General features: G+C 36.1%; 1 protein-coding gene across 4 annotated transcripts in view; it reads left to right on the plus strand.

The window, feature by feature from the left end:
- The window catches only part of htr4 (5-hydroxytryptamine receptor 4), a 259,262-nt gene that overhangs the window by 69,194 nt on the left and 174,326 nt on the right, over positions 1 to 15,742 (plus strand). For all 4 annotated transcript variants that reach the window (XM_041990011.1, XM_041990012.1, XM_041990014.1 and 1 more), the window contains one exon: positions 7,577 to 7,655. In XM_041990011.1, coding sequence (XP_041845945.1) covers positions 7,600 to 7,655 — 56 coding nt within the window. In that variant the 5' untranslated portion in view covers positions 7,577 to 7,599. The remainder of the gene's footprint in view (positions 1 to 7,576; positions 7,656 to 15,742) is intronic.

Genomic DNA, 15,742 nt, shown 5'->3' on the forward strand with positions numbered 1-15,742 from the left:
CATTACCTTATGGATATGCAGGTTTAGTCAGACTAGTAAAGAATATTTGTGAGATGTATCCCTATGGAGCTGAAAAAGTCAAGATTGCTTTGTGTTTTAGCACCTGACCATGTCTTTCACATCTTTACCAAACATTTTAACACCTAACATGTACTTTTGAATGAAGTAATAAAATGGCAGGTACATTCTTGAAAGCTGAGTTTATCCTCGTCTTTTCAATCTCCTTACCTTTTCCATGTTACTTGTTGAGACGCTGAATAATATTTTCTCATTGGCGTTAAATGCTAGAGCAACTAGTGAAGTAGAATAATAACCGGCAATGTGCAGCTGCGAAGCAAACTAAAAGTGGCAAGGAAGGGTACCCTAAGCATTTAAAACTCATGTAAAAACCTCTTGACCAATCATTGGTGTACTTGGGAATTAGACTAAGATGTGTTGTTTTACTACAGGAAGAATCTGACGTGAGTACATTCACTTCAAAACTGAGGAGCAGCTGGTGGCTTAACTTAAAATTTTTATGTGATGTAGTCTGCATGCAGAAATATTCAGCTTGTCTCTTAATGGGTGCAGGGAAACCCAAGCACACAGTAAACAGCATTTTATAGTCCTTTTGTTCCTTACAAGTAAACACAATCATCGTCAGTTTCCCATATTATCAGTGGCCGTGTATATTTATGTACAAGCAGTCGGCTCCACGTTGGTTCCAGGCTGTAATTTTCAACAGTTATGATGCACTTTTGACACCTTGCAGCCGATTTTTGCATTCAGGCTGTGATGAGTAAATCTCTCTTTTGATATGAGTAAAATTAAACCTCTAAATATTTCTATGACTTAGCAGTAGGGACAATAAGAAACCAGACATCTTAACAGCAGGACCATCCCAAATCAGTTTCCCTGAGCCAACTTTTTAAGAAATTGACAGTGCATGAAAATCTGCAGTATATTAGTCTCCCTCCAATGCTTTATCAGTATTCCTTATTTTACCATTGCCACCTTTACCCATCACTTTCCTTCATTCCCATCAGTTTCTCAGACTGTCATTTTCCTTGAATTTAACATTCTTTCCCTCTTTGTGACTGGATAGGAGCTGACAGACTCCACTAAACTCTAGCAGCCTTGCCCATTAGCTCTGTCATGCATTCACCGAGCCTACTGTGTCTTTTATAGAACAGGGACGACGGGCCTGGTGCGACCTGAAGACAGTGCCAAGGAGAGTTCAGACTGATGAAAAAAAACCTAAAATAAAATAATGGTCTCATGATGATATAATTTGTTCTTCATTAATGAATGCTTGGTTACACTAATGCCATGACCTCCATTGTACATGCATGTGGAAAATTTGCATCAATTGCATTTTCTCACAATGTCAGCCAACATTTCTCCTGTGTATTCATGTTGTTGCTGGTTGCATATTTTCCATAAGCTATGTTCATCCAGTTAAGGTATAAAAACATATTTTAAATGTTATTAACAAGGAAATGAAATGCACAGAGATTTGAAAGGTAAAACAATGGTAAACATATTATACTGGTGCTGCAACGGGTAACACTGGGGACATGGAAATTCAACCACAACACAAGAGTGAGCATTTAAAAAGAATACATTTACTGAATAAAAGTCAAAAGTGAAAATGGTTGTTGGCAGAAAACTCTGGGGTAACGCAGAGGGTTCCTTTCAGCACTCCTCTGCAGAGTGCTCCCCCAGTGGCGTGACAGATGCTGACTATGACAGCTGGCAGTGACGACAGCAGAAGTAAACCAGAACCACAGCTTGAATTTGGGACACTGAAAAACTCCAGTTAAAGCACCAATCCAAAATCTAAGTACAGGGTCAATAAGCAGAGCTTATATAGTGCTGTTAACAGGTGGGGCAGGGAAACAACTAGGCAAAGCCCAGGTAGGTTGAATAAGGCTGAACAGAGTGTTGACATGAATAACATGGTAAGAGAATAAGACTTGAAAACGCATATAAAACATGGACATGGCATAGTGGAAATATGAACCATGACAGGTGCAATTTTCACAAATTCCACAAAATGCATTGACACCATTGAATATATATATATAAATGATATTAAAGATAAACAAAACCACATATAGGCTTGCTTGAGTTTGATGTTGGAATGGTGCTGTGTTGATATTATAGCTGGAATATAGAAAGTCTCTAACACCAAATATCAAATCATATGACCTTGATGTATGTGAATACTTTGACACTTGCTGTTGAACTTGTATAGAACCTCTACAGTCCTAATGAGACCCCTCAAGCTTATTTTAGGATCTTTAACTTGAATAATTGGCTCCCCAGACACTTAAAACTATCCATGTGATATTTCTTATAAAGTATGCTAAAATGAAAGCAAGAGAAAATATTGCATGGAAGTGTGGTTATGTTCAATTCAATCTTTTTTTCAGACTCACAATTATGGTTACATTTAGTTATTTCAGATGTGAAATAAAAACATAAAAAATAAAAGGAAGGTAGGACAGTAGTGAAGTTGTATGTATGCATCAATGTTTCATTAGCTTGGCACTTTTATTAAAATAAAGTTTTATCATATCATATATGTATAATATATTGCTTATTGTGTGAAAGGGTATATATTATAAAGATGTTGCAATTAACATTCATAATAATGGCAATATTTTATGACACAAATCTCTGTGGAGAAGTATCCAAATGATGAGATCCAAATGTTGGTTCTAGCTAACTAGCTAGCTAGCCAGCATTAGCACATGCTTATCAGTACCTTGCTCCAGTGTTTAATAGTTCACGTTGACCACCAAAGTGTACAGTCTCTGTACTTTGTGACAGGTCTGAAGTAAACTATTAAGCTTCTAAAAATGTTTGGAGAATGAAGGAGAGAAAATATTTGTGTGGACATGACCTTTTTCGAGCAGCATAACTGTGACCAAGAACTTTCTTGAGTTTGGTTGTGTGCTTTCACTTACACCAACATTTTGCTAGCTGTTGGAAGTCCACCAAAACCTAGAAGATTGTTGTTGATTTCTTCTGTTACTGCCAGTAACAGATTTGCAAAGGGAAATTGAACATTTTTTGCGATGTCAGTATCCTTGCTGGGTAGCTTTTCTGTCCCCCCTCTGGTGTATTTATCTTCCCCAGTGTTTATTATTCAACCTTGTTTTTCTCTTTTGTTTTCTGGTGTTGTTGCAATAAAGCTAGCAAACTAGTTTTGATGCAAATTTGAAGCCTGCTATAAAAGTTGCTATATAATTGATTTAAAGGTCACTGCCTGATGTTTTCCTTCAATATGTATATTCATAATACATGAGCCCTCTCCCTAGTGCCAGCTTCTTTCACCAGACAACAGAGTGATTTTGCAATGGTGAGTGAAACTGACTGCATTTTCAACCACAGGCCACTTTTAGTCCTTTTATTAGGCCCTGTTCTCAAAAGGAGGACCTTAGAAAGGACAAGATTCTGACAATAGCATTGATTCTTTTTTTTTAAACCACATATTTACATTTTAAATGATAAGAGAAGGTTGGTGGTAATGTAATATCAGTATCTTATTTTGTCCACTTTTGACAAAAGTGTAAACAACATTGAACATTGAATGTAATGCGACGGTAGATACCATTTACATCAGCTGTTTCCTTAAGCGACTGCTTTACTTATTCTGCAAATATCTTTAAATGTACATTTTTTTTTATTTGCTTAAGTGTTTTCAATTATTTTACTTATTTAAAAAAAAGCCTTCACTGATATTAGGTCCATTATTCTTCCTACATAAATCTCATGTTGTATATGATGCTATCTCACATATCCAGGTATTAAAGACAGGAATTTCATTTTCTTGGACTCAAGAAAGATTTAACTTATGAGGCCATAGACTTAAAATGCCTTACTGTTATTTGCTTTTTAAGCCAGCACACGTTTTATCTAGATGCCAGAGCTTAACGTTGTCCAATCAAAGCAAGCTTAAAGTCTGTACATTTCCCTTCACATATGAACAGATCATGTTCCATTTAGAGGACATGTTTACCCAAAACTGTACCCCATGATTCCATATTAGTAATTAGATACCAGCGTTCATTTTTGTGTATGTTTTTCTTCTTTTGCCTTTTTATGCCTAGTTGGCATGTAGGGCAGCAATGAAGGATCACCATGCCAGATGATTCTGGGCCAGCTTCTTCACTGTTTCCCAGGTGTAGTTCAGGGTCTTCATCTCTTACTCCAATATTCAACAGCAGGTGTTTTTGAGCCTTCCTCTTTTGCATTTGTCTTTAGGTGTCCAGTGAAGAGCTAATTGTGTGATGTTGTCTGGGGGTTTTGTAATGACATGCCAAATCCACTTCTAACGTTGCCACATGATGATGGTTTCCATGCATTCCTGTTTGCATCTTTCAAGCATCCCTTATTTTGTAGATGGTTTCTGGCCAGAATATATGTAGTATTCTTCTGAGGTTGTAGACTGAAATGTAGACAGCTTGATAAGATCCCTTTCCATCATCTGCCAACATTCAGATCCTTATGGTACAGTGTTAGCTTGGTCTTATTGCTGCAGTGTCTTGATTTCCAAACATTTTTTTAACATTTTAAAAGCATTTCTGGCCTTATTCAGTCAGTTCTAGATGTCACTTTCCTCTCCTCCATCGTGTCTGAGTGTGCTTCCGAGATAGGTGAATTCCTCTGTTGTTGGTAGGTCTTCACCATTAACATGTATCAGAGCAGGATTTGGGATGTTGAGTGTCATAACTTCTGTTTTCTTCTGCCTGATCTTCAGGCCCGCCTAGTCTGCAACGTTTTTAAGGCGTAATGTTTTCTCCTGCATGTGCTGGTGTGTATGTGATTTCAGTGCTAAATCATCTGCAAAGTCAAAATTTTCTAATTTGTAAAAGAGGGTCCATCTGATGCCTCTGTGCTGATCTTCTGTTATTTATTGCAAGACCCAGTCAATGATAATGTTGAAAAGAGTTGCAGACATGGGGCATCCTTGTCTACAACCAATTTTCACTTCAAAGCTGAAGTTGATGCTCTCAATTTGGCATTTCAAGTTGCTGTAAAGGCTTTTAATGATATGGATGATCTCTGATGTTATTCCACAAGCTCTCAAAATGTGCCAAAGGCTATCCCTGTGGATGGAGTCAAATGCTTTCTCACATTCTGTAAAAGTGATGTACAGTTGTCTTTGCCACTCTCAGAGGAAAAATGTGGTCTGGACATCCTCTTCCCTTTCCTAAAGCCACTCTGTTCTTTTCTCAGTTGTTGGTCCACTGCCTCAGTTAGTCTCTGTATAATAATCTTGGCCAAGATCTTACTTGGAAACTGACAGAAAGGCAAATCTTCAACATATTTGTTTGATTTGGTATATTTGTTGGTTTTGCACATAATACGAATGACCCAAGATGATGTATTATGATTCCTATCTGTACACCACTTTTAGAAGTTTATCTGACACTGAGGCCATCTAATTTATTGTGTGAGCACAGTATATGTACAGTATTTGAGGATAAATCATTCTAACAGGCATGTGCAGTATAGCCTTTTACATGAAGAATATCCACAATGACACTTTCATATGTCAGAGATCTACAGTAATTCTCACAGCTGACCTTTAACCTTTTATCTCAAGCAACCTCTGGGTGTTATCTCTTCATATTAGCAGATGATCCATGGAAAGTTGGCTTCAGTATTCTTGTAGGACTGGTTCACTGATCATTGTTGAAGCATTCCTTTAATAGTGAAAGTTGCAGACATTACAGAGAGTTTTGGAATCAACTCTTTTTACATTTTGATAAAAGATTAGATATTTTATATTATTAACAAGTGTTCTTTTGAGCAGAGTGAGTGTAACATGTAATCTACTGCTGTTGCTTTGTAATTTAAGTGTTTTACACTGAGGTTAACTTTCAACATGGTCAGTTCCTGTTTTCTAATAGGAGGCCTTTGTGTCTGCATAGCAACCTAGATGACTTTTATTGCCCGCATGCCTGTGTTTTATTGCAGCAGAAATAACATAAGAGCTGAATCTATGGTCTTTAATGGAAACTGGCACAATACAGCTTGCTGGTCTACACGCTGTTGTTGACACCCCACTCTAATACAGTGCTATGACGATTTTATTTGGGTTATATGAACAACCACAGGCAAGAAAGGGTAGATTGTCTTCTTTTTGTTTATGTAATGCAATATCTGTGTTTGGAACAGAATAACATAGTGGCTGTTATGAAGCCTTATAGAGATTAAACTAGAAACAAAATAGGAGCTCATCAACAACAACTTGACCAAATAACTAAATTAAAGAAAACAACAGTCCCCCTATTTAACTGCCAGCAAGGAGTGTAAGCATCATGTTAGCTTTACTAATGCCAAAAGTACAAAAGTACTGAAAATAATTGTGAAAAAAGTGGAAATATGTCACAATTAATATTACTAATTAGCTCAATCTATCCATATTTCTGTATTGCAGTAACATTTGATCACTGAACTGAAATATTATATATTATATAGAAATATTATATCTGGTGTGGACCTAAGTGCATATCCAGCAAAAAATATGTTTTGTGACTTTTTATTATAACTGCTTCTTCCTCTTGTCTTGCCTGAGGCACTTGGCAGGGTGCATTTTATTATAATTTACAATCTAGATATTAAGGGGCATTTGCTCATTCTGTTGTCGGCTTTGTGCAGAGGAATGTCAGCTCTTGGTGTCCACTTGATGAACTGGTTCTGACAGCTACCCATATGGTTGGAACATAATGAGTTTTATTATTTAGGGGATAAATAAGGTCACATTTGTCCTCCATCTCTCCGACCTCTCTGTCAGGCTGACCTTCACTGTCCAAACTCTCCATTTGCACTCCAAACCAAATCCAAGAATTTAAATTAAATTTAATTTAATTTAATTTAATTTAATTTAATTTAATTTAATTTAATTTATTTTAATTTAATTTAATTTAATTTAATTTAATTTACAGAATTGGACAAACAGAATTTTATCCAATTTACGATGCCAAATCCTGTGAGCATCAGTTATTATTCAGTTGTTCCATTTTAGTGGAAAAACCTAAATTCAGAGTGAATGAATTCCTTTCTCAACCAGGAAATATTTAGTAAGTAAGTAAGTTTATTTCAAGCTCATACAAAACCAAATGTACAGTCATGAAAATTCCAAATACAAAAAAGAAAAATGAAACAAAGATCATGCTCATAAAGGGGCGGGAAGAAGTAAAACTTATTAAATCCCACCCCTTCTCCAAAGTTAAAATAATATTTTCCACTTCCTGTTAATTTTCCATCTGAACTTTACAGTTCTACATCATAATTTATTGATTAAACCAGGAAAAGTTTCAATGAGCTACAAAGGAAAACTCTTGAACAGAACTGTTGATCTGTTAAAGTTCAACACCAACAACAGAGGTGCTGTTGGGTCAGTTGATGATGGGCTTCAAATGTCACAGAAAATTGATGCATTTGCTTAATCCTGTTTATTAAGTTTATGTTAGTGTAATCTTCTAACTATGAATTGTTTGCATGTTGTTAGTTAAAGTTCATCCCTTTTAATAATAAATGTGATTATGCTAATTTGCTGACTGTCATTCTCCGCCTGCAGGGCCTCTGTGCATTTATGGTTACATGAATGTCAGCGTTGCAGGCCAGATGCCGGTGATGGAGGAGCTTATCAATGAGAGGTGAGAATTAATCAACTTCTTATTTGTATTATTGCTTTCGTCATCACAAAGAAAACAATTATTTGGACAGCTTTCCACAACATTTCTCAAAGTTCAAACATGACATTTTACTGAATTCTTGATGTGTGAGTAGTATTATCCGACTTTTAGTCTCATCTTGTGGCTGAACAGACCAGCTTATAAGTGGTAGTTAGTGGTTAGTGGCTCTGATGCTTTTCTTCTTGATACTTTTGGTCATGTTTTTGTTTACTCCTTTTTTTCTATTTATCTATTTACTTTCATTTCTGTCAGCTTCATATCTGGTTTTATATGCGAAATTTGAGTGCTTTGCTGTAAGTTTTGCATCCTATATACGTTGATTATCTGTTGACTCAAGTATTTCATCAGCTAGTTGCTTTTGTTGTTTCTACCTGTGTTTCCAGCTTTGTTTTTTGTTCTGTTGTACTGGATAAGTAGTTTCCTATTGAGAGTTTTGTTTAAACTCTTTGTTTACTCTGCAGCTCTGGACTCTTTGTTTTCCACACCATTTCTAGCTTTCTGAATATTTTGGCCTCTGGTCCTCCTCCATATGCCCCCATAACAGTATTTGTTTATTTGTTTGAATAGTGGGATATGGACTGTTGTGTATCCCCATGAAGCAAAACTAGTTGAGTTCATTCTATTCTACTCATTTTGGCATTTTTTTTTCCTGATATCATAGTCCCCTTCATGCCTAAACTGTATTAAAGTATGTGTTCCCTTATGGTGTTAATTTTGATAGCATATGTTATTGCATCAGTATATAGCAGCTGGTGGCACTTGGTGGTTTACAGACTGCACTGACAGAACAAATACTTGCTTTCACTGAAGCACAGAACTACTTTGCAAAACTAACACACCTCTAATTTAGAGGGAAACATTTTACTCTATCAAATGAATCAATTCAGATCAGGTTATGGAGTAATTAGAATATTGTGCATTAAAGCAAAGAAACGCAAAAAAGACATTATTAGAGGTTTGAGGGAAAGTAAGAAGGACAGTTAGAGAAGAAGATATGACAATATGCCAATATTCAATTGACTGTTGCTGGCTGGAGAGAGCTTAAAAAAGAGCCACGATGCAAGATGGATTACTCTTTGTGTCTAATGGACTAATGTTTCCTAGAGTGTATTATTAATGTAAAATACCAACAATTTCCCTTATATAGCTTTTTTACATGTGTGACTTGGCTGCAGTTTCTTCCATTACTTTGGTTCATTACTTTTGTGTGGACAAACCAAACATTGTGATGAGGTCTTGCTGGGCTCAGAGATACATTTCTGATATTCTGAATTGATCAGTGGAGAAAATAATCTACTATGTGATGGTAATCATGATAAGCTGCTGCCTGACACGTTGAGCTGAAGTTAGCTTAATACAATCAACAACTATGTATGGTAGATTAACATCACTGCTGGAAATATAGCATGGTCCCTAAAGCTGAGATGAATTCATGATTCAAACATCCTGGCTGTCACATTTCTATTTGTCAAGAGTGAGGAAATTGATAAAATATGTAATTTTTCACTGTAATAGATGTAATTTGAATTAGTGATCAAAGGCTTGTAGGAACTAGAGGAAGTTTAGTCACATTATTGGCCCAACAATAATGTATATATATATATATATATATATATATATATATATATATATACATACATATATATATATACATATATATACATACATATATAACATCCCCCTCCTCTTTCTGTGTTCCTGTGTTTAAAAAGCTACTGCACTATGTTTGTATTTTTACCACCAGATCAACTCAGTGACCTGAATTTGCACAGATGCTTGAAGGTATTTCTGGAGGCCTCCAGTGTCCTTTTAAGTGGACTTCCTGATTGATGTTTATATGCAGATGAATGACAAATGAAATGGAATAAATCACAAAACTGTGCTTCTGTGAAGTGTTGTTGCAGCTTTAAAAACTTCATCAGGGCTTCATGCACTCTGTAAGTGAATATACAAATCAATGCCACTCCACTGGATGCAGTAAAATTCCTCTTAAAGATTTTCCCTCATGTGGTGTTTGTTGATTGTGGGAGCAGTGTAACCACATTCCTCCACTACATAAAGTTCCCATCACTGTCATACCGCTCTGACCACTAAGTGACCTGTTTTGGTCTGCATTCATTACATCCTCGTGCAAGTGCACACAAGCAAATGGGGAGTTTTCAGACCCTCACAAGTTTTCCAGAATTTTGTTTTAGACTAAGCTTTAAATAGTATAATCTTGTTTCTTCAAAATTCAGAATAACTTTATTGTACCCAGAGGGAAATTTGTCGTGGACATCAGTGTAGCTGTACTGTAATCATGATATGTCAAGTTTCCACCACCCAAAACAGTCACCAGTAAAGCCATTGATGACAGCATGTCGATAATCAGAATAAATATATGTAAGAGGTAGTCAGTAAAGTAAAATAGCTATTTATTTTTAAGAATAAAGCCAATAAAACCAACATAACCAAAATCTTTTAGAAGAAAAAAACAGAATTTCTTAGAGGATAACACAGAGGATTTTTGGCAGAATTCCACCAGTTTTTCATATCCCTTTTTTTGAAGTATTGCCTCTCTCTCGCCACTTGTCAGAGTTACTTTAGTCAGGGGTGGAGGGCACAGATGCAGTTCAGCCAGACAGATTAATTTTCTGCCCTCCAAACCTATATTCCTGAATGGGGTGGAACACGGGAAGGCAGTTAGTAAAGTTGTCAGACTGTTGACAGGCAAAAGGGGGGGAAAAAAAAAATATATATATACATATATATATATATATATATATATATATATATATATATATAAAGTATTCAGTCCCAAAAACTTGGATCAGAGCAGGAATGCTAGCAAACAGAAAACCTGAAGAGATGAAAATAAACATTAGAACAAGAAAGCCAACGTCAGTGCTAAGCTCTGCAGTGCAAAGACAAAATGGCAAAAGACAAAGAAAACCAGATTACGTACTGGTTAGGGTGATCACATAATGGAGCAAGAGAGAAGGAAACTACTGGAAAATGTTTAAAGAAATGCAAAAAAAGGATACAAAAGTACTTGGAAGGCAGAGTCAATTTTCCTGTAAGGCCTTTCTTCAGATTATGAATATTCATTGTAACTATTCACTAGTTAGTTACTAACTGGGTCAGTAATTGGGTTTACACCAGACTGACTTGAGGCCATTGTAAAGAAGAGATTAAAATCATAACTGAGAACAGTTCTGCACTCTGAAGGCCATCCCATGTACAAAGTTTTTACGACTCAGAAGCTCTTTTAGTGATCAGCTAGTGATGCTGAGAAGGTCTTTTACCCCTGCAGCTGTTAGATATTTTAATTTGTTTTGTGTATACTGTTTTTCTTTTTATCACATTTTAATCATGGTTCTTTGGCATTTAATGCTTTTACTTCTTTTAATGGCAGATTGATTTATTTATTGTTGCATTTGATTGTGCTGTTTGTTGGCTGTATGATGTGAAGATTATGTTTTTGGACACCATAGCCTGAGATTTGGCTCAAGACTCCTGCACAGTACCATACCAGAACATAGAAGAGTTTTTTTTATGGTCTGAATGCAAATTATTAAATGTGTTTTATTTTAGAAAAATGGATAAAACTGTTTTAAAAATTCATTTGGTGACATCAACTTACATCATACTAAGAAAGCATCACTACTGTCCTCAGTACATGTATGTTAATTGAGTCTTCAGACCAAATGTTGCGCTGTATGTCATTTTGACTGACAGGATCATACAAATACTGTCATTATCCATTCTTATCCGTCACTTTAATTTTTTCTATGATAATTTCATATTCAGTAGCATTTAATTTTCATTCATTTTTAATTAATATTCAGTCCGAACAAGCTTAACGGAAAATCCACACCGTGCCATCACATATCAAGCAGATGATACATGTAACCACTGACTGTGGCCCCAGTAGCTACATACTGTATAAACAATTAAATTAAACAATTGCACTTAAAATATGAACAGTTCACCTGCTGTGGCTTGAACACACAGTCTCACACCTTCCTCCTGCTCTACCCGGACTTGAATTGCATGCCCACTTGTGCATGATCAAATATCTCAAGTGGGATATAGTGAGGTTTTGGACTTTTGTGTTGGACAGACGACTTCTCATGGCTGTTTTGATGTTGCTCTAGTGGTTGAATCTGTGCTGTGCTGCTACACTGGAGACTGGAATTACAAGCGCCACTTCAGCCAGAGTTCTGAAATCTCTAAATGAAGTGATCAGAAGTCAGCAAGACTCTCTGAACAGCAGGTTTCCTGATCCCAGAAGCACTTGCTTTAGCAGAAGGAAATCCCGCAGCATGAGCTCCTTCTTTGGTTCGGCTGCTCCGATCTGGTCCTGAGTAAAGCCAATGATGTTATGCATCAAGAGAGATAATATCTAATTAATAAAGTTAACACAATCTTTGCTTCAGACTTTGTAGTGTGATTTATATCCATCCACAGGCTGGTTCCTTCAGTGTACACGTCTTGTATCACTGAGGGCATTGCTACTGCAGTGATTATCAAAAGTCTGCAGATCAAACTGAATTGGCAGCATTGTTTCCGGCTTCAGGGCCATTCTCATCTTCACATACAACATTCATCTCAGCAGAGGAAACAATAGGCATTCTGGGATTTCTGCAGAACCACTGCTTCTCTGTAGTCATCTTCGCCTTGGGCTTGTTGGTTTGATTAAAACACTGATCTCGCTGAAACTCTTGGGTGGTCCTTTGCATTGCTTTGGATAGAAAGAAAAAAAAAACATATTTTTTTTCAGCTCAGCTGACCTCATGTAGCCTGAAGGGTTGACTAGAAATCAGATTTTTTTTTTCTTTATGTTATCACTGTACAGGCACATTTGGAGGACATTTTTCTCACTTCTTGCTTTGACTCACCCTGATGATAAAAAAAAAAAGATGAGAGGATGGAAGAGACAAAGTGTTCAACATACTATACAAAATCTAAGACTGTCATAGTTCTACACACATTCTTTATTCTATCACACCTTATTTCAGAAGTAAATTTAAGGTTAAAACATTGCTTTTTTTGGGCTACTTTGCTCTTCATCTGTAACATTTATCTACATATATTACATATATATATTTCCATCAGCCACAATATATAAATGAAATTTACTTTTCCTTTTTCAAACTTAAAAGTTTGAAATAACTAAAGGTTATGTCTGAGAACTGAATAGACCAGTAACTGGCCTTCAGGAGAGGAATGTTCTTCTATTATTGTCTGATGTAACAAATAGGATGGTAAGTGGCCACAGAGGGCTTTAAAAGTTGACAGTAAAATCTTAAAATCAATTCTAAATCATACTGGGAGCCAGTGCAAAGAGCCTACAAAAGGGATAATGTGTTCTTTTTTCTTGGTTCTAGTTAAAAGAAACGCTAAATGTATTACATGCATTATTTTGTTCATTTATCAGATGCAATTCTCGGTGTGCCTGGTTAGTAAATCAACTGCAACATGTTTTTGCAAGTACAATCCAGTTTGCACATGTTTTTACTCACCAAACCTTTTCCTAAAAGCCCTAAAAGTTTGTTAAGGACCATCAGCAAACCAGTTGAATGATCATGAATGCTCTTTGTCACTTCAGGCTATCTTCAGTGATGAGAGGTTTTAAAGAAAAAGCAAGAACAAGAAAGTGAAGAGACTTTTGAAAACAAAAATCAAGAGACAAACAAACAAAAAAAATAAGTACATAATTAGTTTTTCAACTTAATATATCATTCTGTGGACAAACTGATAGAGGTACAAACATGATTAAGCCTCCATCATTGCATCCCCCCTGGTTGTAAAGGACTTCAGTGTAATATTAGAGAAATGTACATTCTACATCAGATGTGTTAATAAACTGTGGCCTCTTCATATTTCTTTCATTGGTGAAGTCAGGATTGCTGAAAACTTAAAAGGAAGCAAAAACACATGTAAAACCTGTTGTACTGTGTGACATCAGGAATGATGTTTCTCTTATCTATGATACAAACACACACACACACACACACTGTGACATTTGTGTTATGTTCTGTGATTTATCAAGCCACACCTTTAAACTTCATTACCTGTGTCTGATATGGAAACATTATTTACACACAACAGAACAGAATTTGTTAGAATAACTTGGCAAGTATTGCCGGTAACCTAACAGGACTTCAGAATTCTGCAGTTCCGATGTGAGTCATGCTGTTTGCTGTCTGCTTTTTCATTCAAATGCAAAAAGCTTACAAATTCAAATGCTGCAATAATTCATGTTAACAGTGGCTAAAGTAGCAGTCGTCCAATCACAAACTCTGCAACTTAAATTTGTCCCATAAAATGACAGTATGATTTATAATGCATGGTTTACTTTGATATGGCAACACCTTAGCTTGTTAAAAGAGTGAGAAGATACACTTGTTATGTCACACCTTTTTCCAATGTAATAATGTTGCGTAGGTATGTGCAGATGGTCAGTAACATAGCCAAGGATCTCGCTTATAATCATTTTCATTTGACACTTTTAATTCACAAGTACACTACACCACATATATAGTTGCAATCAAAATTATTTAACCCTGTCGATTTCTCTAAAAATGTACACAGTTAAAACATATCTGGCCATAAAGAATCAGTTTAAATTTGATCTTTAATTCTGTTATTCAGTAACTAAGGCCTAGCTCTTGCAATACACAATTAAATTCAGGCGTTCAATGAGTTAATGCTGAGTAACAATGGCAACAACAGAAGTGTTTTCACATAAGAATATTATTTACAATCTCCCAAGAGAAATCAGATGTTAGAAAAGAAAATAAATACCTTCATTATTGCCAAAGACTTTCAAGACCAACTAATAATTACAAGAACAAAAGTGTTAGTACAGGCTGCAGCCTAGACAAGCATGGAATAAGCAGAGTTTAAAGCCATTTAACACATAGAAATCTAAATTTAATATAAAAGAATGCATGGTTGAACTGCATAGACAGTTCTGAGAGTTTGTTTGTGCATCTATGAGACCAAGCTGTTTCAGTGCACCGTTGAGCAACATTCCTTAATCTCATGGAAAGCAGAGGTCAGTTTGCCTTGTTGTGCTCTGCCTCTGCATGAGCAGGTAAACTTGACTCGGGACTTCTACTTTAAGCATCTGTGACTGGTTGTCACTTGAAATCTATGGTGGTAATAGAAAGCAGCGGCAGCACACAAACCAAAGGATTTGGTGTGGCCCTTCAGTAACCTTTGGATTTCCTCACAATAACATTGGCTTCTCTTCTGACCTTCAGAGAAAGACTGGGCTGTGCTATGTTACAATGTCATATATTATGTAAGAGACTTCATGTTAACAACAATATAATTTTAATGAATTAATGAATGTGGTAGCACAATGACAAGACATTAACTTGCCCAGTAGGCTATAATAGAATGAAATTACCACAAAAGCAGGGGGCAGTCCTGGCTACCTGGGTAAATGTCCGTTCTTAGCACAAGGAAAAATCTGGTTAAATAATTCTGATTTCTATATTAACCAAAAATATTAAGATTCTTTCCATCATTGGGCAGCCCTATCTCCCTCTGTTGGTGAGTATCTGCGCTTGGTACGGTCAGGCTGCTGGTGTTGCTGTTCTGTTGAAGTAAACACAAACTGTTCAAAGGTTTGCCTCCCTAAGTTGCAGAACAACCTTGAACTCATTTTAATGACCATGACTCGTTCACTATAAGCCTGATTCCCAGGCACATCAAACTGTTTAGGATATTATTAGTTTAATAGGAAACTGCCCGCTATACTGTCTGTGGTTCTGCATCTAATACTATTCTTTTATTAGTTCTAGCATATTTTCAGTTTCTTTTAGTTCATCTTTCAGTGCAGGAAGCAGAAAATATTCCAGTTGTTCCAGTGTAGACTTTTGATCACATATATAAATGTTGGTGCCAGGAGCAGCTGTGAAATAACAGGCACTTGATATGTCACTGGACCTTTTGTTGGCTTTGTCTGCCCTTCAATACAGAAGATCCTTAAAGACTGAAAGAAAAATGTCCCTACAATGTCCCATTTTTCATCACAGTACTGTATATCTATCTTT

Source organism: Melanotaenia boesemani, chromosome 7, assembly GCF_017639745.1.
Source record: "Melanotaenia boesemani isolate fMelBoe1 chromosome 7, fMelBoe1.pri, whole genome shotgun sequence".
NCBI classification, from domain to species: domain Eukaryota; kingdom Metazoa; phylum Chordata; class Actinopteri; order Atheriniformes; family Melanotaeniidae; genus Melanotaenia; species Melanotaenia boesemani.